Source organism: Microtus ochrogaster, linkage group LG1 (genome assembly GCF_000317375.1).
Source record: "Microtus ochrogaster isolate Prairie Vole_2 linkage group LG1, MicOch1.0, whole genome shotgun sequence".
NCBI classification, from domain to species: domain Eukaryota; kingdom Metazoa; phylum Chordata; class Mammalia; order Rodentia; family Cricetidae; genus Microtus; species Microtus ochrogaster.
Genome location: NC_022027.1, coordinates 56,335,401 through 56,345,427, shown reverse-complemented (window position 1 = coordinate 56,345,427; position 10,027 = coordinate 56,335,401). Strand labels below are relative to the sequence as shown.

General features: G+C 47.7%; 1 protein-coding gene across 3 annotated transcripts in view; it reads right to left on the bottom strand.

Annotated features, from left to right (window-relative positions):
- Cdc7 (cell division cycle 7) overlaps positions 1-5,981 on the bottom strand; it is a 19,394-nt gene extending 13,413 nt beyond the window's left edge. Inside the window, exons 1-4 of one of the 3 annotated variants that reach the window (XM_005359639.3) lie at positions 5,936-5,981; positions 5,242-5,421; positions 824-907; positions 454-589 (exon numbers count right to left, since the gene is read on the bottom strand). In XM_005359639.3, the coding sequence (XP_005359696.1) occupies positions 454-589; positions 824-907; positions 5,242-5,338 (317 nt within the window). In that variant the 5' untranslated portion in view covers positions 5,339-5,421; positions 5,936-5,981. Of the gene's footprint in view, positions 1-453; positions 590-823; positions 908-5,241; positions 5,422-5,516; positions 5,583-5,935 lie in introns of those variants that run through there. The other 2 variants (XM_026784990.1, XM_026784988.1) reach the window with 2 other exon arrangements.
- Between the last annotated feature and the right edge of the window lie 4,046 nt (positions 5,982-10,027).

Sequence of the window (10,027 nt, the reverse complement as noted above, 5' to 3'; positions counted from 1 at the left end):
CTGAGAAACTGGCCGTTAAGGAGAGCTAAGGGGCAGCAGGGCAACCTGATGACGAAGGACAGCTCAGAGCGAGTGGACACTGGTCACCAAATCGTGTGTCAACAGGACTAACCGAGCTGAGTCTAGATGCCAAGGGGAAAGACAGGAAACAACAGGAGGAAAGGCTATCAGTCCTGGAGAGGGAGACAGTTCTTCCCACTAAGAACAAGCGTGGACCATAAGCCAAAGCCGGTATTTGCCAGGAAGGAAGGTTACAAAGAGATATGGGATAAAAACAGGAAGCCATGCTGGAGCTCAGGAGAAATCCCCTCTAAAAGGATTAACGGAAATTTAACCATGCCAGGTGTGGGCAAAGCACTAGCCAAGAGCAAAGAGGTGGCGGGAACTTCAGGCACAATCTCATCATTCCTGCAAACCACAGCCAGTTCCGTGAAACGCCCGCCAGTCGCCTACCCCGCAACGGTCAGACACTGAAGCTCTGCAGCAATTCTTACAGGATGGCTTGTTGGGATTAAGTGTTTCAGCGCAATTTTCTCTTCGTGTCCTACTTGCAACTGTGCCGTGGCCAAATAAACAGAGCTGAAGGTGCCTAGAAGCAATTCAGTAGATTTTTCAGTATTAGGCTTTAAAAAAATGTTAAGGTAAACAATGTTATAAGATTAATAAATGTCTCAATGGGATAAAAGACCAATTATGACTGTCTGTTTTACCCTAAATATTTATCACTTTCATTCTTTTCAAGGGGGAGAAAATCTGTCACCATAGCTACTAACATTATCATGATTTCAACAGTTTCACAATATAAGATATACCCTTAAATTACCTTCTCCGATTTTGTCCTTGATTTTGAACAGACTGACAAGCTGTGGAACAGCTTCACAAAGCTTCTCAATATCTTTTTTAATGCCTATGAGGGAAGTAAGAATTTATAGTTAGAATCAACGAGAGGTATTTTAACGGTTTTGTTGTTGCTCATTTTGGTTTGGGACAGGGTCGGGCACACCCCCACCCCCAGATGTCCTGGAAGTCACTCTGTAGACCAGGCTGGCCTTGAACTCACAGAGAGCTGGGATAAAAGGTGTGCACCACCACTGCGACCAGGCTTGGACAGGGTCTGTGAATCTCCCCTCTGACTCTCAAGTACCATTACAGGAATCTGCCATCACTGCTCAGCTTCTACAACTCCTTAGGTGAAAGAGAAATCAAGTCGGGTGTGGTGGCACATGCCTTTAATCCCAGCACTTGGGCAGCAGAGGCAGGCGGATCTCTGAGTTCGAGGCCAGCCTGGTCTACAGAGTAAGTTCCAGGACAGTTACACAGAGAAACCCTGTCTCGAAAAACCAAAAAAGATAAATCAATGAAATACATTTTAAAGCAAGTAACTAACCACAAAATGATAAACATTAAAATCCCATAGAGTTGCTAAAAAGTTGCAAGCTACAAAAGTTACCAGCAGGAAAATAAAAAAAGACAGCCTCAAAAGCAAACATGGCAAATTTCTACAGACTAAGAGATACATAGCCAGTACATAGCTGGCCTTTAAGATGAAAATGCCAAGTTTAAAGCAAAGAGACCTAAAGTTGGGCAAGGTGGCCCACACAGCAGATCCAGCTCCTCAGGACCCTAAGGCAGGAAGAGCACTGGAGCCCCAGGAGAGGGTGTGATAATACATGCTGGTACTTCCAGAGCCCGGGATGTGGAAATGAGAGGGTCAGGAGTTCAAGGCCAGCCTCAAACACATAGTGAATTTGAGGCCAGACTATCTCAAACACCCAAAATATATGAAATAAAATACAAACAAACATGCAATGTGTGCTGTGATCACTAGGTGGCATACTAAGGGCACAACGCAATAGTCTTGAAAACAATTTCCTTCACCAAGATCCAAAATCTCCCAGGCTGTCAAAGTGTCATGCACAGATTGGTCAGTCCATTCTTAGACAGACGGCCTTCTAAGGTCCTCTAGTATGGGGCGGGGAGAAACTCATTTAATGTGTCCCCAAAGTTAACAGCATTCTCTGTCTTTGACCCCAGAAAATGGCTAATTTTAACTAAACACAAAAGTATAGATAAAGTGGAAGCAGTAACATAAAATGTAGTAAACCACTGACACAAAAAGAACCCCATAAGAATCGTCAAATGAGCACGAGCTAGTTTCTCAAAATTATACTCAAAGTGTATGGCATTTTCAAAGTGCTTTCTCATGCATCACTTTCTCCGGTGGTTCTTCTCCCTGCAGGGGTGTGGCCAGAGCTCAAGGCTCACTAGCTAGTGCACACATCACCTGGTTTCTGCCGCAGCCTCACTACATAGCTCAGGCTGGTCCCAAGCTTGCAATCCTTTCTTCCTGAATGCTGGGACTCCAGGCACACGCCACTGCTTGGCCCTCAGATTTTCCTAACAGCACGGTGATGTTGGCACACTGACTATCTCGCCAGGCACACCGGCACACAACTTTAGTTCCTCACTCAGGAGGCAGAGGCAGGCATCTCCCTGCATGAGTTCCCAGCAGCCTGTTCTACACAGGAAGTTTGACGCAGCTAGCTAGGGTGTGCACAGAGAGAGACCCTGTCTAAATCAGATTCAGAAATCAAGGCAGAGAGATTACATCCTCTGCTCAGTATCAGGGAGGCACCATGACGCTTACACCAACTCACAATCACTACCTTTAAAAATGTTCGACAACGTGTATACTCTTAAAATGAACAAACTCAAGCAACTGAGCTTCTCCAGGAATTTTAGTCTAGTAGAAGAGACAGACTCTTTTTTGTTGTTCTTTTCCTAAGACAGGGTTTCTCTGTAGCCGTGGATGTCCTGGAGATCCGCCTGCCTCTGCCTCCCCAGTGCTGGGATTAAAGGTGTGCGCTGCCACCGCCCAGCCTAGAGGGTTGTGTGCTAGTGTGGGAAATGAAAGGACCTTTTAAGGAGACAGAACTATGTATGCAGAGACACTGAGAAAGGAAAGAAAGCTCGGGGCAAAGCCGAAAAGGGCAATGCAGACAACGTGAGCCAAGGCTACAGAGTTAAAGCAGAGAAACGACAAGGAGAAGACAGATTAAAGGGGAAGAGGAACAAGCGTCAGAGACCAGAGTCCAAGAGGAGCCAACAGTGTCACCTCAGGGAGGCAACAACTTAAGCTGCATCAGACAGAGGAGACTCCACACAATTTCAACACAGGAGGCAGTGTAACAACTCTGGAGATGGGGAGAGTAGGGTCTGTCTTGAGCACAGAGTTCATCTCTGTGAATAATCTAAGTTTCCTATCTATAGGCCTACATACATACATACAAACATCATCATCATCATCACTATGGTTACTGGAATGCCGAGGACCAAACCTTGTGCACACTAGCGCAGCGCTCTACCGCTGGGCTGCATCACCAGCTGGTGCTTTATCATCTACAGGAGAATATAAAAGTTGGGATAAGAAGGTTCTAATAGTATCCGTGTCATTTGGGCATTATGTAGACAAAGCTGGCCTCAAACTCAGAGATCCTCCAGTCTCTGCATCCCAAGTGTGTGAAAGGCTATGCCGCCACTACCAGCTATAGGAGCTTGAGAAACATCAATCACTGATTTATCACTAACATCTAGAAAAGCGCCTGCATATATGAATATATAGTAAGTATCCATCACTTAGACATATTCTCAGTCTCACCATAGAGCAACAGTATGGAGTATACTGACTTAATTTCCTATACTTAGGGGATCATGTAGTTTCATACAAGCTGAAATAAATTTTAAATAAAAAGAGAGCAAACCAAGGTAATACCTGCAACCACTGTAAGCATGCACTCGGACATCCCATACCTACTATAAGGCACACACGCGGGTATCCTGTACCCACTGTAGGGCACGCACGCGGGCATCCCGTACCCACTGCAGGGCATGCACGCAGGTATCCCGTACCCACTGTAGGGCACGCACTCAGACATTCCGTACCCACTGTAGGGCACGCACTCGGGTATCCCATACCCACTGTAGGGCACGCACCCGGGCATCCCGTACCCACTGTAGGGCACGCACGCGGGTATCCCGTACCCACTGTAGAGCATGCACCCGGTCATCCCGTACCCACTGTAAGGATGTTTTACTTAGACCTTGAAGGTACTGTGGGAAACAGTGATTGTTTGCTGTTGTCTACAGAGCTGTGTTTCTGAAGGAGCTCTATGGTCTTGGCATGACTCTGGTCACAAGACCTTCCTGGCACACTCGGAACATCCTGCTTTATTGGGTACTGCAAACAGTGCACAGTAAGGAATAAGCTGCAGGGGTGTGATGCTTCCTTCAGAAAGCATGAAGATTAGATCAGGGCTTTGGTGTGAGGAACTTGTGTTAACAATCAATAAAGACACCTTTGCATGGCTGTTCTCCCTGCTGTGTCAGAGTCTGAAATCCACCTGGAGTGACCCTCTATCTTTGATTATTCCACAATAAACAGGACGCCCCCACAGCAAATGAGGTGCATACCATAAATTAAAAGTCAAAATTAGTATCTTTTTGGACAAGACTAAATCTCCTTAGGACAAAGACGATGGCTGCATTTTGGACTCTTCTGTTTAAAAACATGCATGTTAAATGAACATGACCACATGGGCAGCAGGTACAGTGTGTATGAAGAGATACTACTTCTGTGGGTGGCCCTGAGACTGGGTGTCAAGTAGCCCGGGCTGGCCTTGAACCCCCGATCCTCAGGCCTCCACCTGCGCCTGAGCTTATGGCTGTGGACCCCCACGGCTAGCTGAAGGGGCACGTTCTAGCTGGTAAGATACCATATTTTCAATCATCATCTTGAGTGGTGAGCTACAAATCATTCCATTCATTTCTATCTGTGAATTCTGTTTCTGAATACTTAAGATCCCTTCCCTGACAATTTCTAAAACCAAGCTGTCCCAGGTAAGGCGGGTCTGGAAGGGAAGTGCCAGTTTAGGCTTCAACAAACACGTTTCCCTAGAGAGTACTTAATGTCTGGACTAAATATTTGTTATCTAAAAGGACAAAGTTGGATTCCAATCCTCTCAAAATGCAACCCAATCCCAAGTCAAGTCTAGATTTTATGAATCTATGCAACAATACGTGAAATCCTACATAAACACACGACTCAGTTTATGAGTCAGGTGTTTGTGGATTTTTGTTTGTTTGTATTTCCGAGATTGTAATTCAATTACAGTTCAACGAATTAGAAAATGCAGAAGGGCCGGCTGGGTGTGCATTGTCTGAATTGGGGCATTAAACACATACCTGAAAGTTTAACATTCTGCTCATATTTTTTTAATGAGTCATCAGAGGGGCTCCTGTCACAGCCCTGCAGAGCAGAAAACGCCACCGGCTCCTCCATCTGAGCACCCAGTGAGGCTCCCACCACACAACTGGAATGCCAAATGCCAACTACGGAGACATGGCCACAGGGGAGAGCAGCAGCTGTGAAAAACAGAACTCTGTGAGAAAGGAGAAGCCTGGACCAGGCACACCGCGCCAACTGCCCTCAACGGAACTAACATTAAAAAAAAACACACCGTCAGTCCACCTCCCAGCCTGGAGGGCGGGATGAGCGGGGACTCCTGCGGGCTGGGGTGGAGCCGGCTCAGGCCGGCCTGGACACCCGCCCGCCCGCCGCGGGCTCTGGGGGAGGAACGGCGGTTTGACCCGAGAAGACCCGGGAGCAGAGCGCTCGTCAGGAGGCTGGCCCACGGCCCCGCTCTAACCGGGTGCCAACCGAGGGCCGGGTCGGACCGCAGCGGAATGAATGAAGGGGAGAGCGGAGAGCGAGCACCCCCACACCAACGGGGAGCTCAGTGCGCAGGCGCATGCACCCCTTCCCGCCGCGGGAGCTCAAAGGAAGGATGCTCGCAGGGCGACCAAACCTAAGTCAGAAGGGAACTCGCCCCGGATCCCTTACAGTGTAGAGCTGGAGAGCAGCCTGTCAGAAACTCACGGTTTAGGAGAGCCCGGTCTTGGACGGTCGCGGCCGCCAGGAGCGCCCACCGAGGCAATGCACCAATGCGCCTGCGCGAGTTTTCCCGCGCTGCTTTGAATTGTCATGCGCGCTCCGAAGCGCTCGGCTGCAAAAGGCTCGCCGGGGGCCGCTGGCGGAAGAGGTGTGGTCTAAGGCCGGCCCGACGGGTCTGCTGGGGTCGCTCCAGGAGCAACAGCTCTGTCGAACCCTGGAGAGATCGAGGTTGGAGAAGGAAGGCCGGGCAAGGGTCCGTCCTTGGCTCTGTCCCAGCCACACACACACACTGTGGCCGTCCAGACACTGGCACTTCTCGGGTCAAAAGGCCCTTAGCTGAGTCCATTTTACTTTTCTCCACTGAAAACAAAAAGTGTAATTGCTGGTTTGTTGTGGCTTTTACAGTAGAGGTGGGCAGTGCCCGACCGTGTATGTGGTTCATTTAGCCATGACAAGCCAGTTTTTAGGGCTTGAGCTAATAACGGCGCTGAACACGGCAGTCAAAAGCCATCCCAATCTCGAATCTTTTTAAAATAACCAGTGAAGTGCCTACGTGCGTGGGCGTGGGGCGAACATGCCTGGGATTCCTACCACCCGTTGAGTCCTCAGTGATTCTTACTGACCTGGCCACGACCCACTGCCGAGAGCTCGGTCAGGGGCTGGCCCGGAAATCACCCGTCCACTCTACGCTGGCGTTTTGGCTGATCTTGTGCAGGTAACCGCAGCTCCCCAGCGCCTTGCCTTACCCAAACGAGAGCATTCCACAGCGCTCCTCACCACCCCTGGCTCTGGCGTGCTCGGATGACGCCCACCTCCACTAGATCAGCCTAGCCCCTGCATTCTTACCCCTACGTCTTTCAAGAAGTTCCCTGGCCCTTCGTCAGGGAGAGGGGTGTTGATACAGACGTCCCCTTTAGGGCTGATCCCTTGGTCTCTTATTCTCAGGACTTTGACCAGTTCCGCATCTAAGGACAGCTGTTGGGCAAGATATTATCTAAGCATATATTATAGATATTGATGACTGAGTTCTGGCTGCTCAGTTTTCCTGTGGAGGAGAGGGGGGAGGGAGGGAGGGAGGGAAGAGAGAGAGAGAGAGAGAGAGAGAGAGAGAGAGAGAGAGAGAGAGAGAGAGAGAGACTGCGAAAGGGTAGCCCTAAGAGATTAAAAGAATCAGAAATCAAGGAAGAAAGTTTTACAGTTACAGAGGAGTGACCAGCGGGTAGCAATTGCTACATGGAAACTGAAGACACAGATTTAGACCCCTTGGCACCTGGCAGTGCTGGCACATGCCTTAATCCCAGCACTTGGGAGGTAGAGGCAGGCCAGCCTGGTTTACGGAGTGAGTTCCAGGACAGGTTCCAAAGTTACAAAGAGAAACCCTGTCTCAAAACAAAAGAAAAAGATCGAACCTGTGGCCAAAAGTGAGGCAGAAAGATGGTATAGTAAAGCCTGATTTAAGAAGAAAGGATCTTCCCTCAACCTTTCTATGATCCTAGGAAAGGTCAGAGGGGCTGCTGGAAATTAATTTTTAATATAGCTGTAGGATGGTGACTCAAAGGTGAATTAAATTTGGTTCAAGTGAATGCAGAAATGAGTCCTCTCGGGAGAAACAAAACTGCCCGACCAGTTCACACGACAGTAAATAGGCGCAGATTTAATTCCAGCCAGGCTTTTTGCTGTTGGTTTGTACATCGTCGGTGTTCTGCAGTGTGAATACAAGACAGGGTTTTGTGCTTCGAGACGTTCTCTCCCAGTGCTGTAGCCCTGGTCCTTATGTCCCAAAGCCTGTGTGTGCATCGTGCAGTGAAGGAGGGAGAGAGCAGGAGGGAAAACTAGCTACCCCTCACTCTGAGCTGGGCCCTGCAAGTCCACTTGTTAGAAGTTTGTACTCAATCACCTCTACTGGGTGAGGACAAAATCTGCCTACTTCAGCGAGGCCACACCTACTCCAGCGAGGCCACGCCTGCTCCAGCGAGGCCACGCCTGCTCCAGCGAGGCCCCACCTCCACACAGTGTCACTCCCTGGTGACTAAGCTTTCAAATTCTGAGTCCCTGGGACCATTCCTAGTCAGACCACTGCAGTGTGCCTGTAAGCTGCTTTCAGCTTAGAGACACTTTCTTTAGTAGTTCCAAATCTAAGTTTATTCAACACCAGACACCCCCACCATGTTGCCCGAGTTAGATTTCATCAAGATCGAAGTTGTGTACCTCTGATGCACCAGAGGCGAGCTGGCACCACATCCTCCTTGGCCTCCAAAATCCGTCCCCAGAATCCCCAAAAAAGGCTGGTGATGACATTGCCAAAGCAACCTGTGATTGGAAAGGTCTGAGGATGACAGAGGAAAGCACAGTTCAGGACAGACACGTCCCGATGAGGTGGTCCCTTCTACCTCTGCCCTAACCATCAAAGCCCTCATGGAGCCACAAGACACAGAAAGAAACAGGAAAACATTAAACACCTAACAGATGCAGTACTGGTCTTTAGCCACAGAAGTTTCTAGAACGGTTACGGAGACACTGGGTACACCTGTACAGTTTATAGGCAGCAATGTGGTGACATCGCCTATGACAGCAGTGGTGCAGTGGGATGCCGATCTAGATAAGAAGAGAAAATAGCTCGACTAAAAATCATCGACCAGCCAAAATGACTTTTTATTTTATAGATATGGGGTTTTGTTTGCCTGGGTGCATGTATATTCATCACGTGCATGTCTACTGTCCAGGGAGGTCAGAAGGGGCACTGGATCCCCTACAACTGGAGTTCTAAGTAGCTGTGAACGTACGTGTGGGCACTGGGAACACAGCAAGTGTTCTTAATCACTGAGTCTTTCCACAGCTCTTGTAGACCAGGCTGGTCTCGAACTCACAGAGATCCGCCTGCCTCTGCCTCCCGAGTGCTGGGATTAAAGGCGTGCGCCACCACCGCCCGGCCTCTAGGGTAAATTTTTACACGTGGTGTTAGATAAGGGTCTAATCTTGTTCTTTTTTAAAAAAAATGCTATTCTTTTGTTGTATATACTCAGTTTTACTGGTACACTCACCAATATTTTTGTTTTTTTTAACATAGGTAGGTATCAAAGAAAATGCTTAAAATCTTAAATTCCATTTAAATATCCAAGCGACTTCATTCTCTATAGTTAGAAGAGGATACTCATTTTTGTCTTATTATTTTATAGCATAGTTGAAAGAGATTCAAATCTCAGGATTAAGTTTGAAACAACTTCTTAGAGAGAAGTCTGCTTATTATAAAAATTATCTGTCTACCTTGTTTGTTTATCCGTCCTTTTATGTGACATCTGTGGGTAAATGCGACCCAGTTTCAAAAATTAAAAACATGAAGGCTGGGGAGTTCTGAGAGAAACTTCTCGAAATGTAGCAGTGCAGAGAAAAGGAAAGAAGGAAGCAATATTGTGACTGCATTGAAGGAGTCCGCAGCTCACAAACTAAAAATAGAACGCCCCCAACATGTCTCAGACCCTGGAAAAATTACCTTTTCGTTACTAAAGTTTAGAAATGTGATCAAATTGACATGTAAGTGCTCAAATGTAAACATGGGAAGATGAGGGCTGGGCTCCAGGGTACTCCTAGGGCCGAGAACTCAAGCATCAATGGAAAAGTTTTGCTGGCTCCTGGAATATCACAGTTGCAGTTTTCATGCTACAGTCTGTGTGTGCACAGCGTGCAGGTGTGTACATGTGTAAGGACACACATAGTAAAGGAACGTTACTAAGGGGTGTAGTCATATTATTACCGTGTGTTAAATCAGTTAATGTGGAGGAAGGTCACAAGTTTTTATCTTACTTTAGTATTAATAATACAAAATTATGATTAGTGTTTTCTGATAGTTCATTTCCTCCCTCCCTTTCTTCTTCTTCTCTCTCTCTTTTTCTCTCTTTTGTGGTCTTTTTTTTTTTTTGAAACAGTGTGGTGATTTGCATGAGAATATCCCCCATAGGCCCAGAATACTTTGATTTTGAATATCCCATCCCAGTTGGCAGCACTGTAGATAGGTTTAGGAGGTGCACTTTGGGGATTCAAAGCCACCTGCCAGTCCCGGTTTGTTCTCTGCTTACCACC